Source organism: Daphnia magna, linkage group LG1 (assembly GCF_020631705.1).
Source record: "Daphnia magna isolate NIES linkage group LG1, ASM2063170v1.1, whole genome shotgun sequence".
Lineage (NCBI taxonomy): Eukaryota > Metazoa > Arthropoda > Branchiopoda > Diplostraca > Daphniidae > Daphnia > Daphnia magna.
Window position 1 is genome coordinate 5,115,201 of NC_059182.1, and position 22,920 is coordinate 5,138,120.

At 40.2% G+C, this 22,920-nt stretch overlaps 1 protein-coding gene and 5 pseudogenes across 1 annotated transcript; 2 read left to right on the forward strand and 4 right to left on the reverse strand.

The window, feature by feature from the left end:
* Positions 1 to 3,448: 3,448 nt before the first annotated feature.
* LOC123470158 (syndecan-like) lies at positions 3,449 to 7,009 on the reverse strand. Its single transcript, XM_045169953.1, is given in 6 exon segments — positions 3,449 to 4,658; positions 5,132 to 5,422; positions 5,425 to 5,877; positions 6,004 to 6,118; positions 6,903 to 6,958; positions 6,961 to 7,009. Coding segments are annotated over 6 exon segments (1,119 nt in total). The 5' UTR covers positions 6,995 to 7,009; the 3' UTR covers positions 3,449 to 4,488.
* A 1,644-nt stretch (positions 7,010 to 8,653) lies between these two features.
* Positions 8,654 to 9,944, forward strand: LOC123469353 (annotated as a pseudogene).
* A 1,078-nt stretch (positions 9,945 to 11,022) lies between these two features.
* Positions 11,023 to 16,152, reverse strand: LOC123470174 (annotated as a pseudogene).
* A 372-nt stretch (positions 16,153 to 16,524) lies between these two features.
* On the reverse strand, positions 16,525 to 18,028 carry LOC123471196 (annotated as a pseudogene).
* A 138-nt stretch (positions 18,029 to 18,166) lies between these two features.
* On the forward strand, positions 18,167 to 19,650 carry LOC123471195 (annotated as a pseudogene).
* A 295-nt stretch (positions 19,651 to 19,945) lies between these two features.
* On the reverse strand, positions 19,946 to 21,414 carry LOC123469348 (annotated as a pseudogene).
* Between the last annotated feature and the right edge of the window lie 1,506 nt (positions 21,415 to 22,920).

Here is a 22,920-nt window from a genome sequence, read left to right on the forward strand (position 1 = left end):
CGCAAAACTTGACGTCATGTTGTAGAGGAGATAACGCGGAGATTAACGAAGGGGTCATGTAAATTATCGGCTCAACGATAAAAGAACACGGAGCAATCTAAGAGCGACTCGAAGTTTTGGGAGATTTTTTTCGAGAGATGGCGCGTCGGTCATGAAGATAGGGAAAAATCAGGCCGCGAAGTTGTTTTCAAGGCGGGGCTTTGTGCGTCGCCTGGCAACGGACTGGTTTTCCACAGGCCGTGTGAGGCTGTCAACATGGTCGCACTACATATGTATTAAGGTAACACCTATTGCACCTCACACAGCGTTGCCAAACTATATCAATTTTTCATTTTTTTTTATTTTTATTTTTTCCCCCCTAACTCTGATTAAGATACTTATTATAATTTAAAATCCGGATGGAGCTTCTTTCTTTTTTATTTGTTTGTTTCCAAAAGGTAATTTACTACCGCTAGATGACGTTTAACTTGATACTAGTTCGTCCAGTTTGAACGTTTCTTAAACAAACTGTTTGCCCATCGATATAACTAACTTGCTCTACTTGATTACTCACAGCCTCAGTCGTCAGTTTTTCCGGAAGAGCAAATGGTTTCCGGGTTTCTGTGTGGCGAATTGACGTCCAGGCTGTACCTATCGGGAACTTCCTGAACGGAGTGAGGGCCCCTAGTGGAGTGAGGGCCCCTAGTATGTTTCAATTGCACTGTACTACAATGCCAGAAATATTTTGAAAAGAACTATGAAACTATTACCAGTATTACCTGAATGGTTGCTACCAACGATTCACTTTTGAGAAGGGCTACCAAATGTTATTTCTCCCTCATGAGGTTTGAGGCTTCAACCTTGCTTCAACCTGGGTTTCTTCTGATTGGGATGGAGTCATGGAGATGCATTTCATCACCTAAATTCAAAACAATAAACGCCTACGTAATTACGACTTCGAGCGCTAGATGGCCACGAGCAAAAGAAAAAGATGGAATGGATAAATTATTATTAGTTTTTTATCGTGGCGAAACCGATTGCCCTAGGTTTATTTTATCAGGCTTATTTTTTTATCCGGAAAAATTCCAATTATTGTTATCACCAGAATATGCTGCCATCTGGCGGCCAATAAAAGCACGAGATTACTGGGCAAAAAAAAGAAATCTTTATGAAATAAATATTTTGAACATAAAATCCGCATTTCTTGATGCCTTGTTAGACCAGATGGGAAATCAACAAAAATAGTTAATGCTATCGGACAGATATTGTCTCTACGGGACGTAATCAAGAGGAATTGATTTCCGGCGACGGAGGTTTCGCTTCCTCTCTTGAAAACTAAAGGTTAACGTTCCAACGATACTTCGCACCTCCCGAGGGTTGTTGGCGTCGCCTCATTCGTCCACATGTTATTTTTACTGATTAGCCAGAGTCAACGGCTCCGATAAGGAGCGAAAGGCGACGGATGTTCATCTTTTTTTTCTTTGCTTTTCTCTTTCATCTTTGCTCATCTATTTGGGAAAGACAAGTCCGCTGGGCGCCATAGGGCACCTAGTCAGGCCGACGCCCAAAATTTTCTCGGCTTTTTCTAAATATAGGAACGCTTTCTCGACATTCAAAATAAAGAAGCGCTGATAATAGGAGCAGTATAAAGGTAGATACCATGAAATGAGGAACGGCCCAAGAATAAGGCAACAATTCTGACAAGCGCATCTCCTGATTGGCGAATGATTACATTCATCGATCGCCGAGTGTCAAGGGAACTTCGGAAATGCATACTCACCGGGAGCATAACCCGACCACCACCTAAATTATGATTCATCAAATTACTATGAATATACTAGTTATACCACTCACTACTGTCGACAATCAGTCATCGATTAAAAAGAGGGAAGAAGATATTTCTGAAGAAATAAGAAGGATGAAATGAAGAATGAATTATTCAAAGATTACAGAAATGTAGGGAAGGAAGAAGAAGCACAGAAATCTGGTTATTCAACATGGAGCGAAAGTTTTCTTTTTGATTGGAGACGCGTTTAAATATAGCTGACGGGTACGATCCTCTTTTGGAAGAAACCATTCACGACGTGCGTGACTGACAAACAGACAATCAGTCAAGGTTTTGAACAGACGCCGCCCTGCTGCTGCCAGCCCGTCACCTCGCTTTTAAACGTATCTATATGGTATTGGTCATAAATACAATATGCATGATGGTCGTGGTCTTTTCCTTTTTTTCAAGGGTAAAAAACTGTATCCACGTGTCGAAAAATATTGAATGTTTACAGATAAAAAGAGATGCCATTTCCTTGATGGTTGGCAACCGGCAGTTCATCCTCAACTGTCAGAGTCCGGTTTGCTTTTTCCTTTATCCTTGTCTTTTGTGGCGTGACAAATTTACCAGTCACGTTATCATGGTTGGCGTGTTGACTGGCTGGATGTGTATCAACCTCGTTTCTTGTTTAAATATGCCATTCCCTTTTTTCTTAAAACAACGTTCTTCCAAAAAGATGAATCCTCCTATATGTTGATAGGCGTTCGAGCGTGTGGGGACACGTCGAACTGTAGAAAATTCCGGCCGGAATTGTCACCCCGGGAAGTCGTATATAACGGGATCTACTTGGCTCCTCGTTATAGTGAAATCTCTTACATGTCTTAAGTTGATGAGGAACAGACGAGTTTTTGGCGCCATGCTTGCGTGACATGTTTGTGCTCCCGGTTGCGCTCTGATTATGCAAATTCGACCAACAAGGAAGAAGACAGGAATGACGCAGTTGGCGAAACAGAGAACCTTATTCCACCGCTCCAAGGCCGCGTCTAGGCAGAGATTCAACATAGACGAATGTGAGTAAAATTACTTGGGATTTCAAAAAAGGCAATGATATCACTAACAGGACATTGACGGCTAACGAACCGCCATCGATCTCACGTCTGTTTTTTGTTTTTTTGTTTTTTGTTTTTGTTTTTTAACTTTCTCCATGACATCAAATGGTGAGTCATTTTCCATGTCAAAATATGTTGGTAGGCTAACCAAAGGAAGTCTTTGAGGTTATAAATAAAAAAGAGGACATGGCTAATGTACGGAATTCTGTGCGTATACGTTCCAAGAATAAGAATGAACGCTTCTCGACGTAACGAAATCACTTGCGCCGCTTGTGCGAGATGTCAGGCCCTTTTTTTGGGAGGTCAATCAGTAGCCATAGTAGACGACTTGATTCAATCTACTTGTATATTTTTGGTTTTGGAGATGTACACACGAGCCTTATTCATTCGATGCGTCACCCACCCAGAAAAATCCAAAAATATTAAAGAAAAGAAGAAAAATTCTCGTTTTCTTTTTCTGTAAGGACAAATTTTTTTATTTATATTTTGTTTTCATTTCAAAAAGGTAAAAGGGCAGGAGGAAACAAAGTTCAAAAAAAAAAAAAAAAGGAAAAAAAGGGAAAAAAATTCAATATAAAAAAAAAAAGGCAAAGACAGCACTCATGTTTTATGTCTTTTCAGCGCCGGCTGATAGATTGCCAAAGTGAGGAGGGCGACACAACGGAGAATTGAAGAAAGAAATGATGCTGTAAAAGCAACATGAACAGATGCTGAACAAAAAGAGAAAAACACACGCACAAAAATGCTGAAAACGTCGCAAGATTTTTCGGTTTTAAAACTTGATATACATCATCCGACAGAAAAGGTGTTTTCAAATTTTTTGTTATCTGCTTATCGATCTATTGCATATGAGGACAAACTGTTGAAAAAAATACAATAAGAAAAAAAATACAATGAAATATAATTCTCCTGATTTTGATGGTGATTAAAAGAAGAAAGCTTTTTTCCCGCAAGATATTGGAGAGCCATTCGTTATGTTTATACACGCGAAAAGAATTCGATTTGACAGAATTAGGCGACAATATCCCGTGCAGTGTTTCCAACAGAAACAGAAACAAAAGGAAAAGAGAAAGAGATAATATGATAATAATTAAGCAGTGAGTGGTTATACTGAATATTACTTTAAAATGATTGGCACAACAAAACTGAAAGGGAGGTAGGGGAAGAAAAAAATGGTGCCGGTGAATTATGATGTAAATAGTTGGCGAGTCCCGCCTCTCACCTTAAAAAATGAAAAATATCTTCTGTAATGAATCATCAGGATTAATAGAAGAGTGCATTTCTGTGTTACTTTTTTTTCTTCTTTTCTTTCCCTTCGGAGTTGATTAATTTGAGTCAAAATATACGGAATGCGATCAGGGTAAAAAAAAATTCAAATAATAATTCATGGTGAAATAATTAGTCGTGGCGGTAACAACGATGCACTATACATAATACGCTGATTCGCTTTTTGCTGTGTTTCTTTTTCATCAATATTATCAAGATATCTTTAAAAAAATTTCAAAATAATCAACTTGGGTTTAGACAAAAAAAATGAGAAGCTTGGATTTTGCGGGAGCATAAAATAAAGGAAAAAAAATCAAATGAAATAAAATAAATGAATGGCGGGATAGTTTTTTTCCTCGTGTTAAATTAAGCGTAAAATTCACGACTGTTTTTATTGTACGGATTCGAGTTGGGTGAATTGCGCTTGGGCTCGTCGAGAACGTAAGAGCCTTCGTCCTTCTTGCGCATGCGGTAGACGATGAACATGACGAGCAAAATGGCGCAGAGCAGACCTACAACGGCTCCACCGATCACGGCTGTAAACAAACGTAGAAAACATTCACGATTATCAGACTTAACGAAACGGATCAGAAGAGGTCAGTGGAGGAGCATCAAGAACAACGGCGGCGGCACATTCACACGATAGACATTCCCAAATGTATTGGCGCTTGTCTGCCTGTGCGATAGGCCATATGGCCGCACCACCCAAAGAAAAGGAGGGCAAGTCTGTTAAAAATCTAAAATCAAAAGAAACCGACGTGGAAATCCCTCGATGATAGAAAAACTAGCAAATGGTGGCAACAACTGGCCAGATTACACTAGGGACTCGACCAGCAGCCCTCCCTTAAAGAATAAAGAAAAAACCCGACAGAAGAAAACAACAACAAAAAAGGGGGCGCGCACACACAAACAAAAGATATGAAAGAAACAAAAAAAAAAACAAAAAAAAAAAAAAAAAAGGTACGAAGAATAGGGGCCGCCTTATCTGTTTTGTGTTTAATAAACTTACCGGCGAGTATTCCAGGCTGAGCGAAGAATGAAGCCTGACGCTCATCTGGCTTGTGATCGAGAATCTGAACATCATTATTGCCTCGGTTGCCATCCGGAGAGCCCTGAGATGGATCCACGGGCCTTGGCGATGGTGTTGTCATCGGCTCGGCCGGAAGCTGGTTCTCATCTCGACCACCGGACGGTGGTGGAGACGAAGGAGCCTGGGTAGTCTCCTTTGGCGCCTTGGTCGGAGAGGTGGGTGGTGCGACAACCACCACTTCGGGCTTCTTTTCGGGCTTCATCGTTGTTTTGGCACCGGTTCCGTAATGACCGAACCGAGGTCGATGCCAGCGTTAACATCCTCATCTGTCGCAGTATCATCATAGTCTTCTTCGTCTTCTTCGTTCTCCTCATCGACGTTTGATCCAGTTCCAGCACCCGATCCGCCGGAACCATCAAAATTATCATCGTCTTCGTCATCGTCTACGGTGGCTGACGACGGAGGTTTACCCATCGACGGCGATGCCGCAACGGGACTCACTTTGGGTGGTACCACCACGTCATCCTTGTAGTCGACGTTGATACCCGTCGTCATGTTTTTGTTACTGCTGCCCATGTTTGTGGTGGTGGCAGCCATAGTTCCGGCGTCCTTGGCCTTTTTGGCTGCCTCTACCGGCGCAGGGTTGTCGTCGTATTCCTCCACTTCTTCTTCTTCTTCTTCCTCCTCCTCTTCTTCCTCTTCTTCTTCGTCTTCCACCCCGAGGGCTGAAACAATAAACCATTCAAGATGTTCATATCGAAACTTATTTTCAAGAGGAGAGAGGGAGAAAATGAAACACACATCGTAGTAGGCTGAAACAACAAGAGCTAGCTCATCCGATATTTTCTTACCCGGTTTCAAGGGACCTAATCCGGAAGCTTCATCCGCCAGCTGAATATCGTCGTCACCTTCATCGTCAATGTACAAATCGTCCAGAGCTTTTAGATTGAGCCCACTCACTTGCTGCTGCAATATTACCAAGAAGATTAAATGTCATTATATAATTCATTTGCATTTTAAAAGCTCCACAACAGGAATTTCAAATTGGGGCATGAAAAAAAAGATGACGACAGATCCACACAAGACGAAAATAAATTCAAATGAATAAATCATCGACTAATCCTTGACTAAAGCTTCTTTCTTCATTTGTTTTCTTTTTATTGTCGTTTTTTTCTTTTGGCTAGGAAAAATCCTTGAGACCTCCATTGGCCTAGATTACTAGAAAAGGACGTTCGTTCGTGTAACTTCAGGTTAAGCGAGAGCTTATGTTCGACCGAGGTCATTTAATGCAAATTTGGGTCTTTTCTTCCCTTATTCGAGAAAAACAGATTTTCACTATATCTGCTATAATGAATTTTGTCTATATTTTTCTAGACTGTTGTTATTACTTTTTAAAACTGCTGGGGATTGGAGCGCACGGGAATGTCTTGATTTGAACATCAGACGCCATATTTTCCTGAGCGGCTCATGGGAATCCCCTCTCAATGGTGTTGATGCTAATGTCATCAACGGACCCGGAACAAACACAAACAACTTAACCGAAATGTTTTAAATACACAGAAAAACAAAAAGTAGAAAAATATGGCAATAGCATTTACACAAAGTATTATTTCTACGGCGTAATTGCTCGAATGAAAACGTTCAAAAAATTGTAGGCCACAACAGCATGTGTGATATCAAGATGTGGGCGTGCATCTTCATGAGAGTCCAGATGTGTGAAAGATCAATAAAAAGTGATGGCATTTCTTACCTTGGCAACCGATGTTGCACTGTTGATGCTACTGCTAACTGAACTTGCAGCCAAAGAGCGATGAAAATCGCCATATGTATTCTAGGATTCATTTTTTCTTGTTTCCTGAGAGTGTGTGTTTGCCTTAAGTGTGAGAGGGTGGAGAGATTTTTATTTTTTTAAGAGCCGGATATCCGTTACTAAAGTTTCTTCCAAGATTCGTGTTATTTAAATACAAAACTCGAGAACGTTTTAGAATAAATTAGGATTGGTATTCCTTAATGTCCGTTTTTCTAATTTTCTAGTCACAGACGGTGATGCTCAGGTCAGGCTGTGCATTTTTCTTTCTTCACACTTCTTCTCTCCACACAGGCGCTCACACAACCACACACTGAAAGAAATGAATCAATGACGACGTAGATTCGGGACGGAATGCAATATCAACAGAACAAAGAGCGTGCTGCCGTAATTGGCTAAATTGCGAGATGCACTTCTCGATGTAACCAAAGGCCGAAAAGGATTAAAGATCCAAACTCACGCCCAGCTATCTCAAACACACCAGCTGACGGTCGCCATTGAAATTCAACTGAACTAGATTGTCCTTGGGTTTCTTTGTGTCGCTCCGCCATTCGCTCTCCCCTGCCATCTGTCGGCAACTTTCTAGCTCCCCCACTTTCCATGAACCATGAAACAGGAACGAAGGAGGAAGGACTTGTTCTGGCTTCTGGGAATAAGAAAACTACAGGGATGAACAAAAACCACTTTGCGGAAAAAGGAAAGAAAAATTAATCTCATTATTTCCTCATCATGTCGAGAAAAATGAATGACTCAATTTGGGTCAGGGATTCAGCGCTTAAAATATCTTCATGTCGACTGCGCCGTGGTTGGTTTGGCGATCCGTCATGGAATTTTTGTGGACAAAAAGACCAGACAAACTCACATGTACTGGTGAAGTCATTTTCCGTCGGGTGTTAAAAACCTAGAAGGTCCTCGATACTAGTATAGTCACAGGAACACAAAAACTAAGAAAATATCCGAGGGAAAATTAATGTTTGTTGTTTCTCCCTCCTTCTAACACTCCTTTCTTTTTACGATCGTGGGTTTGCCTTTCCGGGCCCAATAACACCCATTGTTTTCCGGAGAGACTGCGCGGGTGTTCATGAAATTCCTAAGGTTACAACTTCTTTTCTCAAAACAAAATGAAAGGGTTCCAAAAATTCTTGAGGCGATATACCACTGTTAGAGAGGCAGTTTTCTCATTTCATCTGTTTTATTTTTTTTTTTTTTATTTTCTCCAAAGTCCAAACTTCAACTTCAAGTCTCCAAAGTCGAAACTCTCCATCTCTCAAACTCCGACTGCAGGCCTCCGCCTCCTGGCTCCTGCTCTGCTCTGTTCGCCTGCAGCACACATTCTTCTGAAATGAGAAGAGGCTTCTTACTTGGCCGAGGATACCATCCAACGAATTGTCACAATTATACTCACAAATCATAACTTGAAAATACTTTGACTTCAGAAGCCAGGAAATGGCGCTTGTTTCAGTAAACAATCCCAGTAATAATGAACTGGTATTAGCCACGTCAGGTCAAGTGGCTCTGCAGCAGGTTTGATTTATTAATATTTCTCCTAAAACTTTGCAAAGATCTGTTATGTGTTATGAAATTAACCTTAATGTTTTAACCACATGCTTCTCAGCAACAGGAAGCATGTTTTGTTGTGAATGATGCAAACCAATAGTAACATTTAGGTTTGTATATCTAGAGTCAACAGAACATCAAGCCTCATGGCACCCATTATGCTTCTTGCAGGACATCCAGGAGATATCTTTAGTTTGAAATTCCATCCTGATGGTCAGTTTTGGTTTCCGCTGGGTTTGATAGACAAATATGTAAGTGTCACAGGGGAATTTTATATGAGTTTTCCTACTGAAAACTAACCTTTTCTGTTAAATAGTTTTATGGAATGTATATGGAGAGTGTGAAAATTTTGCTGTTCTTTCTGGTCACACTGGAGCAATAATGGATCTCCAGCTGTCCACCGATGGTGATACCATTTACACTGCTAGCACTGACAAAACAATATGTTTGTGGGACACCAGAACTGGAGCCAAGATAAAAAAATTAAAAGGTATAATTTTGATATGTTTTTTACTCAATGGGTAATTGTATTTGAATATTACTAGGTCATTCTTCATTTGTCAATGCTATCCATCCTGCCCGAAGAGGAACCTCCTTTGCTCTGCAGTGCCTCAGATGATTGCAATATCAAAGTCTGGGATCAAGGAAAGAACAGAGACAGTATCTTTGGACAATTCTTACCAAGTAGCCTCAGTCACCTTTAATGACACTGCTGAACAAGTCATTTCTGCAGGAATCGACAACGACGTTAAGGTAAGAATCATCCTCAGACAAGTTTTACACCCAAAGATAATTATTTTTTAGCAGATACATGCCACTCGTTCTGCACGGATTATCTTTTATCCCGTCATGGGTTTTCGTTTGCGATATCTATCATTATATTTGAGCTTGGAAAGTAGAACAGTCCTTCGTGGGTGGTGTAAAAACTTCTACTCATCTTGTCCTTGAGCTAATTATCTTTGATTTGTGGACAGATGGTAAATCATACAAGTTTTTTTTTTTATAGGTATGGGATCTCGGGAAAAACGCTCTTCTATACTCGTTGAAGGGCCATTCAGACACCGTGACTGGCTTAGCTTTAAGCCCTGATGGATCTTACGTACTGTCAAACTCAATGGACAACTCTTTACGAGTTTGGGACATTAGACCTTTCGCTCCTCAAGGCGTTGTATCAAAATGATGGTTGGTCATGCTCACAATTTTGAAAAGGTAAGAAATTATTATTATTTTTTTTCATTATTTGAGGAATATTTTCTAAATTTTTCTTACAATTTTAGAACTTGCTTCGTTGCTCTTGGTCGCCCGATGGAAACAAAATTTCCGCTGGCTCTGCAGACCGATTTGTTTATATTTGGGATACAACATCCGACGTATTATTTATAAATTGCCTGGTCACAACGGAAGCGTCAACGATGTAGTTTTTCATCCTAAGAGGACCAATTGGTATTTTTACACATTCCAAATTTCATCCAACATCAAACTAATTTCCGTATTTGACACTCGTGGTTGCCTCTGGTGCCAGTGACAAGCTCATCTACCTGGGAGAAATTGAACCGTGAATGAAGAGGGTATTTTTTTCCAACTACAAAAATGGCAAGAATCAGCGACAAATAAACAAAACATTCTTTTACGCATATGCAAATGCCTTTAACGTGTTTTGGCATTAAAGAAAGTGGAATGCATTTGGAAATGCCAGTCAAGGGTGAACGAACAGAAGCTAATATAACTAGTACAGTGTTATTGTTCAGCGGCATCGCCATTGCGACAATCAAAGTATCAAAGTTTCACCAACAGGATTCTGGAATGTGCTTTAGAGAATCTAGAGCATTTGGCGGACGATCCCCACGCAGCGGACTACGAAAGAGCGTTGCTTGTTGAGCTGTTACATTGCAATGACGTAATATCAACTCCGCATACCATGCTAGCGAGAAAAAACAGAAGCCAATCGTTAACTGAAGAACAATGGCGGCGCTGTTCCACATTAAAGAGTGAAGCGCGCGTCAATTGCAAACAAAAGATGGGCTTATTTGGCAAAAGCAGGGTGTTGTTTGCCAAGTTTTGGTATGGGTGTTTGTTGACGATCGGAGAGTTTGGAATCCGTCCGATGGACTCTAGTACTTACACTACCTTTACGATGCCGACACAGCATGAAACGAGAAAGCTTCACGACATCCCATGACTCTTAAACGTGTTGGAAAGTGAACCTTTCGCAGCCAACAGGAACGAGCAGCATTCGACATAGTGAATATAACAAGACGGATCGACGGAGATGGAAACAGGTGGCGATCCATCGGTCTGTCGTGTTGCTCAAAAGTTTGGGCAACAAGTTGGCATTGAACAGACAACCATAACGTTGATATCAACAAGGATGAGCTTTGAAGTCTTGTGTAACACTTTCAAGACGTTAAAGGTGAGTGAAAAATAGAACAGAAAACTTACGTGGCTGGCGAAGATTTACCACCGTTCCTTGCACATGCGGAGGCATCGCTGAACCAATACCTGTTCATTTTAAATGGCACTCACATTTATTGACACACTCTAGTCAAGAAGAGATCTCATTCAATAAAGTTAAAACGATTCATAGAGTGGAAGAATACATGGAATTAAAAAGTCTGGAGAAAGGCAGCGAAGGGACTCATATTACCTGATTGATTGATTTTAGCTGCATGAGATTCACCTTCTGCTATAGAAGTCATAACTTTTTTTTTTACGGTCATTAAAAGAAACGGTTGTCATGTTCGAGTACGGCGAAATAAAATAAAAAGTCGAAAATAGGAAAAAGTAAAACTGAATAGACAGGTCAGAGTAAAATGGATTTGATCGTTATGATATATCATCATCATTGACAACCGTTTCTTGCTTTGAACGCGACCGACGGCTGTCTGATTTCCTAGATCGATCGGACCGATTGGAATTTTTGGAGCTTAGCAGGCAATCTAATTCGATTTCGTTGCCGTCGTGTCGTTCAGATTGAGAGCGACGGTTACGTTCGACGCGATGTCGCCTGTCGTAGGAACGTTTTGGGCGCTCGTCCGAATCGATAGCAGCTGCATTTGCCGCTTCAACTGCCGCTTTGTGATCCTCCTCTCGCAACTTTTCGAGAAGACGGGCGATGGAGGAACGGTCTAATTCAATAGCTTCTACGCCACGTGAACGGGCCTTCCTATTCCTGTTAGACCTGGAACTGAAATCACTTATCAAAATTACTTTTTTATTTTAATCAAGAAGAAAAAATAAGGAAACAATAATTACCTGCCCTTTGAACCATTGAGCTGCCTATCATCGGATTTCTTTTCAGACTGATTTTTATGGGAGTAAATAATCGAGCAATGATTGGGACAGTGAGCTTAGACCATGCAAGCTTGCCGATACATGCCCCGACAAGTCTGAAGGGCTTCCATTAGGCGAGCCATCAGCTTGCCCGCGCTCTCTGTGGCACTTTGGGCTCGAGACATTGGTCGTAATCGTTGTCGACGGTTTCGGTAACGATTTACGGACGACTGGCGAAGTGGATGCAGAGGATGACGGTGATGATGAAGAAGATGAAGTCACCTGTGTTCCTTTCGATACGGACTGCGTTGTTGGTTTAGCAATCTTGAGAGAAATGGGTCGAAGCGTCGATAAACTGGGCGATGTCTGTGTGGCCACGTTCCACGCGACGGTAGTTTGGGTCGATTGTGTGACGGGCGCTGCAGTAATTTTGCACGATTCGCCATTATCGATGTCACTGTCGTCGCTACTTCCATCGCCTGGCAAGTTGAGCGAAAAGCGTTCAATTCTTTCCAGATCTACTTGCGATGATTGCCGCTTGTCATTGGTTTGAATCTGAACAACAGTCGCTCCGGTTGCACCGAGAGGAGCAATTGATTCTTGCGTTTCGTAATAGCTGGCAAGATTTGCGATCCCTTTGAGCTGGCCAATGAAGTGATGCTGCCCCGTCGATTCCTGAGCGCTAGTTTTGTAATAGCTGGCAAGATTTGCGATCCTTTTGAACTGGCTTGAGATGTAATGCTACCCCGACGTCTCAGCGCCATTTTCGTCCACCACGAAGCATGTTATTACGTTTTCGGCCGCCATGGCGAAGTGCAATCTTGTCAGTCGCTCCAAATCCGTTGTTTGTTGAGAGTGCACCGAATATTGTGAATCAAATGAATGGCGACGAGACTGACTGGCTCTCGATTCGACAGAAATACGACGAACGGCGCTCATGCTTATTTCCGAATCCAGTGAATTGCGTCGCAGGCCAACGCACCAGCCGCGCCAACGATAGCTCCACGCCGCGTGACGAATTTCGGAATAGCAGCAGCCCATGCAGAACTGACGTCGTTGGAAGCGGCGCTATTGAGTCAAGGTTGCCGAACCCAACTGGATCATCATGGGTGCTGTGTATACTGATGGACATCCGGCCCATGTGATTTAGATCCCTACGCTTTGCAAATGCTTGGGCAATAATTTTGTGTTTGCGAATGCGTACACGTTCATCCAGCGGTCTCTTATCGAACGTCCTGAAAATAACATTCATGTTTACACACAACCAAAATCCCTAAAGTAAACAACAAATGTATATCTTTGCTACGAATCAAATGTCTGTCGGAGCTTAAGATAAGCCATCACACGAAAATCGGAGATTTGATTCTTACATGAATCATCAGCCATTCTATTTTGACGCAGTACCTTCGATACCATCTCCGCCAAGCAAGGACGGAAGCTTTCGTCCAAACCCACGATGAAACGGCTACTCCAGCTCCAAAGACGGCAATCAGATGGACTTGGGTGATGGTCATACTTGGTCGAGATTCTAATTCACAGTCATCGGCTGAGGCCTTGGTTCTGGATTCTAGACGTGTTTTGATTCGCCAAGCAACTGCAATGATTGAAAAAGATGTAAAGCATTTGATTCTAATGCATTTGCGTTTTATCGCTCATTAATAATGCATCAGACAAAAGGAGAAATAATTAAACGAAGGCCCCGTTTAAAATATGTCAACTCTGTGATATAGAAGCAAGAATGACTTCTTGGCGATCAATACATTACTCGCTAAATTCCACTAATGCGTCGGAAACCGTAGGCGGATTAGTTTCAATGTAGACATTTCACAAACGCTTTCATTTTCTTGTAAACTGTCTTTGCAATGTAGGGAAAAAGAGCAGTTTTCAACCACCAGGAACTTAGTAATAGGAAAGCAAAATTTAATCTAATGATCTCACACCCATTTCCTCACGAAAAATTATAACAGTAACTGTGATTGCACAACCCTAGGTGTTGCAATGATACCACCATAAATAAATGTTACAGAGAAAGAAGGGCTAGGAGCAGACGTCTTCCCTTTACTGCCGTTCTTCCTATGTGTAAGTCATTGTGTTCAAGCTCGTTAAATTTTACATTTCGCTATAAAAGGCAAGGCACTTATGTTCTGCCTTTCATTAAAAAAGAAATACTGTACAGTCTTATTCTATTACTTTTTTTTTATTCTTACTCCGCGTAGTACTTTTCGCAGAAAAATAATTTATGTCTAATTAAAACTAGCTTCGGATAAGACCTATTGGTTATAATTAGATCCAATCTAATTCAGAATTTTTAAGGTTTTAATATCAAAATTACTTACACCATGTAGGATCGAAATGAAGTTTTCCATTGGCTTCTTCTTTCAAACTCATAAATGTGGCAAACGAAGGTCAGTACCACGGAACCAATGATGGAAATGGAGAATGAGGCGAGGCGGACGATGGTATTGCGTAATTTCGAATTAGCAGAAGCAGAGATGGAGGCAGCACTGCCCAGCTTAAGGCGAATCAGGATAAGGAGGCCACGGTGAGGAAAACATGACCAACGAAAAGCAGAATTAACACAGGGGCCAGTACAAAGCCAGATCGTACTACATTGCTGTTGGCCACAAAACAAATTCCATGTGGACTCTGTGCTTCAACCTGCATTAAAAGAAATAGGGAGAGAACAAATTGTAATAAAGCCTTTAAAGAATGTCACATTTAGATGATTGCCAAACCTGAGCTAGCGCCATGCACGTGATTGTAAGAACTAGCGGAATCGACCAGGAAACCAAGTGGAAGTAAGCCGCTTTTGAGCTGACTTTTTCACGGATTTTACCTAAACACCATTTCAAAAATGCCATTTAGTTGTCTTCAATATTTTCCAGTTGGGAAATTAGGAAGGCTTTGAAAAACAAAAACAAAAAAACAAAAACTCTACCAAGGGCTTGGAAGCTGACGAACCACGAATAGGCTAGCATGACAAACCAAACACAACGCCAGAAAGTAATAGATTAAGATGAATATAACAACACAAGACAGTGTTTCTCCACCACTGAAACGAAAACAAAAATTTACCAAACGAAATCATAAAGCATAAAATCAACTAAGGTAGTATTACAAAATAATGCTTGAGATGAGTTAACATTGTTCTTGGTTCGGATACACGGGCTGTGCCATCTTTTCTGCAAATGATATCTTGCCTTGCACTTGGAATATACTGAGCAATCCAGCCAATACAAGCCGCAGCAAAGCAAACGTTCATGTAAAAAATGATAACGGCTGGATAGCGTGAAGCGGAGCGCCAATCAATGAGGAAAGTAAACTGCACATGTAATGATCAAAGCAATTGGTTTAAACGACAGTAACCGAATTAACGCGTTCATCATCTTACCACAGCGAACAAATTGGTGGTGAGACACATGGCGACAAGGGTCTGTGTGAATCGCTGAACCTGTTCGTGCTCTTCTTTTGTGAAAAGAGGAGAATTGCAAGGAAGCCCGCACCCATCGACACCTTCAACATAGGCCAGACTATTGTCTGTTTCTACCAAAGGCGATTGACACTTTGGAGTAATGTTGAACTTCAATTCTCTCACCTCATTCTTCAACAGAAAATAAGTCTTAGTGTCAATGAAAGGAACCCAATGCTAATTTGAAACAGACCTTACAACCTGAAGGGAATTTCTCAGTGTCTTCACATCTCATGAAATCTGGCCAGCCTCCCCTTTGTTCTAGCTCCACAATTCGACAAGGATTCCGTATAACTTTGCACATTTCCTGTTTAGAAAACAATCATTTTATGTTGTGTTTGCACAATATTGAACTATTTCTCTTTATACCTGAGAGGAAGTTCCACTGTGCCATTTTCACACCTGGGCATGTAGAGTGCACATAAAAAGGCTGAATCACAGCCCAGCACTTAGGGACACTTTTCAGATTCTGCCAAAACATAAGTTTATCCTGTGAGGGAAAAAGAAACACAAAATGTAGTAATGTAGTTGCAGAAGAATATGCTAGTAATGCTGTCAAACCTGAACATCATCTTGGGTATGTGAATCAGTAACCAGTTCCAGAGATGTTTTGCGAATAAGGTAATTTTGTTGTCAAGCAAATGTTAGTTTTGATAGGCTGACATTTTGCTGTTTTCCGACAAAGTCCTGCCCTTCAGGCCTCCTAAGATCACTTGTTAAGGCATGCCTTAGGTAAGGCTGTTCAATCCTTGGCCTAGAGCCTGAGCTTGATGGTATGTCATTTAGAACTATTCCTCCCTCAGTGCTACTAGATTTTGGTCTTGCAACAGCTATGTCGATCGACAGAAGAAAGGCTACGACTACCAGCTTCATTTTCCACTCGCCATTGAAGGTCAATATTCTTCACCACTCAACAAAAAAGCAGCAACGATTGCATCATTTGCAGTTATTAAAGTTGCATTTCTTCAGCAACGAGCACACAAAATCTTGATATTTTTAGCTAATCCAACATGACTGACATTTTCAAGGAACCTTTAAAGCTTACACTGGTACTCTTGGCATTGAAAAAGACGCAACAAGGGACCAAGGACACCTCACTTGTTTTTAAAAGACCACACACATCGATACTACTACGGGTAAAGTAGCCCTTTCTGACAACCACGTTTTCATTAAATTTTGTTTTTTTATTTTTTTCTGCAAATATTCGTTTATTGTATAATGTACGTATATATTATTGTAATTCATTTATTTCACAATCGATGAAAATTTATATATTTTACGATACGTTAATTTTTAATTAATGCGTTGTAACTTGTAACTTTACTGCTTAGTGCTTGCTTACTGCTTACTGGTCGCGTCGGCTATCGTTTCATTGGAAAGACACTGTAGGCGGCTAGTCTTAAAATGGATGTTTACGCCGTCCGAACATTTTGAAGTTTGTGAGATTTTGGCCATTAACTTTGGTTCCTGCAGAAGCCAACCAAAAGAGTGACAATCGCATTGCAGCATAGTGCCTATAGGAAGAAGTAAATCAAGAATTACGAACACCGATGAAACATTTAAGCTGGTACAGTTTACCATGGAGTTGTACATGTCCGGCGCCACGTGCGAGTACACTAAGAATCGGCCGAAATGTAGCTTCTTCAAGTTGCGTGAGATTGGTTTTCTTCAAATCAATTATCGTATTGAAGCTGATTCCTAAGTAGAACGTAGAACGTAGGAAGGGTTAATTAAATCCGCCCAGCACAAGAAAGGATATGTAGTTTTCCTACCTTTTATAGCACTTGGATGAATACCACCACTCAGATCGTTGTCGCTCAAGTCTATAAGATCCAACTCGAGGAGATTGGAAATGTAAGTCTCCTTCGTCTAGCTGTCGCAATTGGTTCCCAAAAAGGACAATTTTTCTCAAACTGGGCAAAAAAGTTAGATCAAGGGTTTTAGAGCAACCAGTTTGCCAGAATTCAACCAAAGAGAATGTAATTTCGGTAGGTGGGGTAGACTGGGAGGATTGGAGAACCTATTGCCATATAGATGTAGGTACTGCAAATTCGGTAAAGAGGAAAATCCTATGCAAAGCAAAAACTGTGATAGTTTATACATCACATCTAAGAAAAAGAGGTTATATAACATACTATTAACTGGTCGATACTGGCCGTAACTTCGAAATCGACAAGATTTTCCAAATCAGCAATTCCCTGAACGGAAAGTACCCCGAGTGATGGCGACGAATCAAGAGTGAGAACACGAAGTCGTTCAACCGACGCGGCAAACGCGTGAGGCATAATTTGCTCACGCCAGTATTTGTTTTGAAATAGAATAACAGCAAAGGATTTGTCACCCAGCAAATTGGCCTCCAAGTCATCCAGATGACTGTGCTTTGCAAATCAAATGCCACAGTTGGTTAACAGGGAAAGGTGGCTCAAAGATTTTCATCAATTGCTGAACACTTTGTAAATTAGCACAAACCATTGAGACAACATTATTTTCGGTTTGGCATTGACACGGTGCAATTAAACGTGAATCGGGACAAGTAGCAATTGTTTCCGCCACGGACGCGAAAATAATAGACCACTGGAAAACGTTCCAGAGGCGCACAATTGCTGCAACCAGATCTGTTTTCATCATTGTCCGAGTTGAGACTGAAACTTTTTCGTGAGTTTTGTCCGCTTTGTGGTAACCTTACTGTATGTATTCAAACCAGGTTTCTCTCTCCTGTTTTCCCTTCCTTTTTCTTGTGTTCTTCTTCTGGCTGGAGATGGCCATTTAAAACACTGGTAGTGATTATACATAAGCCCGTAAGCGGCAAGCGCGTGCGCATTTTGTAGGTCATAAGGTCACTTTCGTCATCCATCATTGAGTGCACGCCCCGTTACAGAACCACTTCCTTATTACTTTGTTCTACTACTCTATAATTGTCGATTTCTTTTGGTAATGATTTGTAAAACCGAACTTGATAATATAAGAAATAACGATTCCGGCATTCGATTTCGTGAAGACCCTCGAGATACTGTTTAGCATACACCTTTATTATTCTGCTATGAAATTTATCACGTTTTTGTTCAAATCACAAATGTCTTAACAGAAAACCAAAATAACAGAATTTTACTAAAAAATGGCATTCTTATTGGGTATGGAAGACGAGCCAATTGGCAAAGACGAAGAGAGACTCATCGATTTCAAAGTCAACAAGGTTGGCAGTAAACCAGTAATCTTAAAAAAATGTTTTTAAGATTCATGTTAGTAACAGTTTCTGGTCTTTCTAGAATTGGGCAAGTGGGAATCATTCAAATCCTGTGTGTAAATTGTGTAATAAGCAGATGCTGCTTGCTGTTCAAATTTATGCACCTCTTAATGAATCTCTGAATCACAGAACATTATACCAATTTTGTTGCTTGCACCCCCAGTGTCAGCAGAAAATGAAGGGTAGGTTTGTATACGTGATGAAACAGTTGATACTTCAATCACTTTTCCTTGTGATAAACTGCAACCAATAACTACTGCATTGACTACTTCTTGGATTAATGATGCTGACGATTGGGGTGATGAGGAAGACATGGAGGCTGATAGTGGAGACCCCCAAATGACCATGGCAGAAGTGAACCTCAGGCTACTATGTCTTTACATAGTGGTATTAGCACTTTAACAATTAAGGATGTGGATTCTAAGCCATCAAAATTTGCATCATCAAAGAGTTTAGACACATGTGATCATATAACTATTCCTTCAGCGGAAGTGGAAGGTGGTGATGAGTCTGTTGTGCCAGATGATCTTCCGTCTCAGCCAACAGTTGATATTAGAGCATTGCTTGCACCATCATCTGCTCCTATTTTAGACCCTGCTGGATTAAAGTTTTCAAGCTTTTATCTCAATGTTAATGAAGAGTGTCAAGCAGCTGTTCTTTCTGATGAAAAACTGGATCAGCGAGCAAAAGAACTTTGGGAAGAGTATCAACGCCGAGAAAACTGTGATTGGAAGAATTTGCAGAAGAGCAATAAAATCACCCCAGGCCGGGTAGATGAAGCATGCGAGAAAGTTCCTCCCAGTCACGGAGATCGAGTGGTTCATAAATTTATCACCCAAGTACAGTCTTGTCCTGAGCAGTTAATCCGCTACAACCGTGGAGCAAGTAACCCACTTTTACTCAAGCAGTTAACGAAAGAAGACTCGACAATTTCGAAGTGCAGGCATTGCAATGCCGCTCTTGTCTTTGAGATGCAATTGATGCCACATCTTAGTCAACTTTTGACTATAAAAGACTCGACTGGCGATTGCAAACCTGTGGAATTAGGCACAGTGTTAGTCTTTACTTGTTCTAAAAGTTGTTGGAGCGGAGTTCCGCGCGAAGAATACTTAATTGTTCAATCAGAAATATATTGAAGCTTGAATGATCAATTGTCAGTATTATTGGATCAACTGGTCTAGGTGCACGACTTTATTTTATTTTCAATGGAAGGTTCATTCTTACTTGGAAACAGTTCGCAAGGCTGAAATTGCTCCCCAATGCCCACTGGTTCTTAGTATTATTATAAGAGCTACACCTTACGTCGATGGCTTAGTTGTAAGAGGATACCTGAATGATGTGGTGAACAGCCCGAGTTAAAAGTAAACTGAACTAATTAATGACACAGGTATTCATGATTTTTTAGCCATTTGAATTGCTAGAAGACGAAATTAAACAATAAAGTGTCATCAAAGAATACCAAAATAATTCTATTTGAAAAAGCCTTGATTTGCATTGCAACGCATTGCATATCTTTATAAATTCCTTTGAATTTTAAGCCTCCAATATTACGAGATGGGCGGAAAGTTTCTTATGAAGATACCTAATGACAAAGTGTGAACGTCCACTATTCTGTACTGTTAGTCGTTATGGCTGTTTTGCTTGTCTTCAAAGTACATGAAATCCTGAAAATATATGAAAAAATGTAAGAGGCCATCACGGATATTCTTAAGCCGGGAAAAAGTAAATATACTTTACGATAATGAAACATGCACTTAATAAAACCGCTTTCATCTTCACATCTAAATCCATTGGGAAATTGATACCTACATAAATCATTTAAGATAAGGATAAAACTTTTTTTTTTTTTTTAAGCGTAGGCTATACGTAAGATTTTCTAATACCGAAAACGTCAGCGTCCGTAACCATTTCTCTTAACAGACCGGTCCATTGTTTCGAAATTTTCCAACCCTTTTGACTCCCATCTCTGGAAAATATCTACAGCAAAAGACTATAGTAGGTCATCTATTCACCATTCTTCAAAAAAAGATTATTTTACCTCAAAATTAACGTCAGTACCACAGCAACTGCAAAGGGAATAAAGGTCCCTAATTGTTAACAAAAATGACAATCATTCTTTGTTTTCATTCATTAGGAAATTAATCTTTTTATCAGTAATTCTAAGAATAACGTTTAGTTGCTCTCATTTGAATTGTACCTACCTCAATCCTGACCAAGAATAACATCACCAGAAATGTCCTTCACTTTAAATTTTGGTAAAATAGACCATTCTTGCTCAATGGTGCCGATTACGTTACCAGGCGGCGCCGATAATATCCATTTTCTGCCATCGAAAGAGTTCTTTATGACAATGAAAATTATGAAACTAAATCGATTCTGGCCTGCAGGCAGCATGGATAGAGGCAGCTTTACGCCAACGGGCGGTGAATATGAATCACCTCGTTACCGAAATTGTCCAGGATATTCATTTCAAAGAACGAAGGTTATTGCACCAATAACGCTCGCAGCAACCGCTATTCTCGGCAGCAAAAAGATTTTTGACCAACGGAATTCTTTACAACGTACTTGTTGTTGGTTTCGAAACCAGTAAACACTGCGAATGCGGAAAAAAATTTATAACGTGTTTTCTTTAAGGAAGAAAACGATTCACTCCTTTCTAGGATTTCCCACCTGTTGATGTACTAGAATCAGATCAATCTGCGTTAAATATTCCAGACCCGGAGGACAGTTTATTCCCGATAGCTTTGGCATCCATTGATCCGCTATAAAAAATATTTCCATAATTAAGCATTATCCAGACTTTTGACAGAAAAATAATAATCAATAGTTTTCTTTGCTGGCACTCACAGAAGTTTGGGATCGGGTGGTCCCAGTTTCGATTGCATAACATGTTGTTGTGGAAATTGGTGCGCCATGATACCAGGGTTGGTTAATTATGACGTACTGGGAGTACTGCGCCTTGTTGATCGAGCTCATTTCTGAATTTAACCAATACAATATTTAATTAATTTTAACCAAATAAAACACGAAATTTTCCAGTGATTTACCGATAAAACTTGTTGCTGGAAGTATTTTCAAATATTACTGAAACACTGGGTTTGACAATTCACCTGTAAACCCACCAACAAACTAATTGCAATGCAGGGCTTTGGACTTCCTTCTGAACGCTTATCTATATAAGCGCTATCTCATTAACACACAGTAAAGTTTCATAAGATAAGCACTCTTGTTAAATAAACATGACATATTGCCTATCTGCTGCAACCTAAAGAAATTAATCATTGTTTTACCATCAGTAAAAAAAGGGACGCACAGATGTGATGCTGTCAATGAGCACCTTTTCAAGACTTCTATGATACAAATAGAAAATGCAGCTCAGAACAGATGGGCATGCGAATGCGTCGCACTAATATTCGTTAATGACACCTAGATGTAATTTGCTACTCGTTGTGACGAACATACTATGTTGAAAGAATCGTTTTGGAATTCCAATCAACGTATGACGCATATGCATGAGCAGATGTGGATAATGGACATGTTGCTAGTTTCACTAATAGATAATGATGGTGAAAATATCGCTCGAAATAAATGTTTGGTTCGTTGCTGCTTTTACGAAGTCAGGGGCAATTCACTGCACTTTGCAGATATAGGATAAAAGTTGAACTAAACAAGAGGCAATGCAATTCAAGTACGATTGGTATCACTAATGAGAAGCAATCAATTGATCTCTCAGTTATGTGATCATATTACAGAAAAGTCAAACAGTCTAAAGACCAGTGTGTCTATTATGCAATTTTTTTATAACAAAATGCTGGAATTTATGTAAGAATCAATGTGTTATATGACGTGAACGGCCTTTTCATAAGCAATGTTGACGGTCTTGTTTACAGTTGTTTGCATCTGACGAATAGGTGTTGTCGATCTTATGTCGTGGGCGCACTTTGATGTTGGGAATGGTGACGTCTGATGGGTGATGCCGTGCAATACTGCATCTTCATCCAGTTGATTCTGATCTGGAACAAAAATATTTACAAATAATTCTCAATTTAGAGAGTAGAATGAAGTATACCTTTTGAGAAGATGTCCGCTAAGGAAAAACCGAATGACTTAATTACAAAACAATAAAATTATAGGCAAGACCCCAAGAAAAAAGATCGGAGAATGTACTAATTCAATAATCTAGGAAAAGATATTATATATGTATGAAACCGTGCATAACAAAATTTTAATTGTTAAATTTGGTTGAAATAATTGCAAAGTGAACTGATTTCAACAACTCCAAAACTAAATACGCAACCGGACTCAATTTTGGGAAACCGCATTAACCCTGACAGGGAATTGCAAAAATGATTATGGAAATACCCGACATTATGCTTTCAATGCTAAACCCTTAATTTAAACACTGCGTCTGACCAGAACTA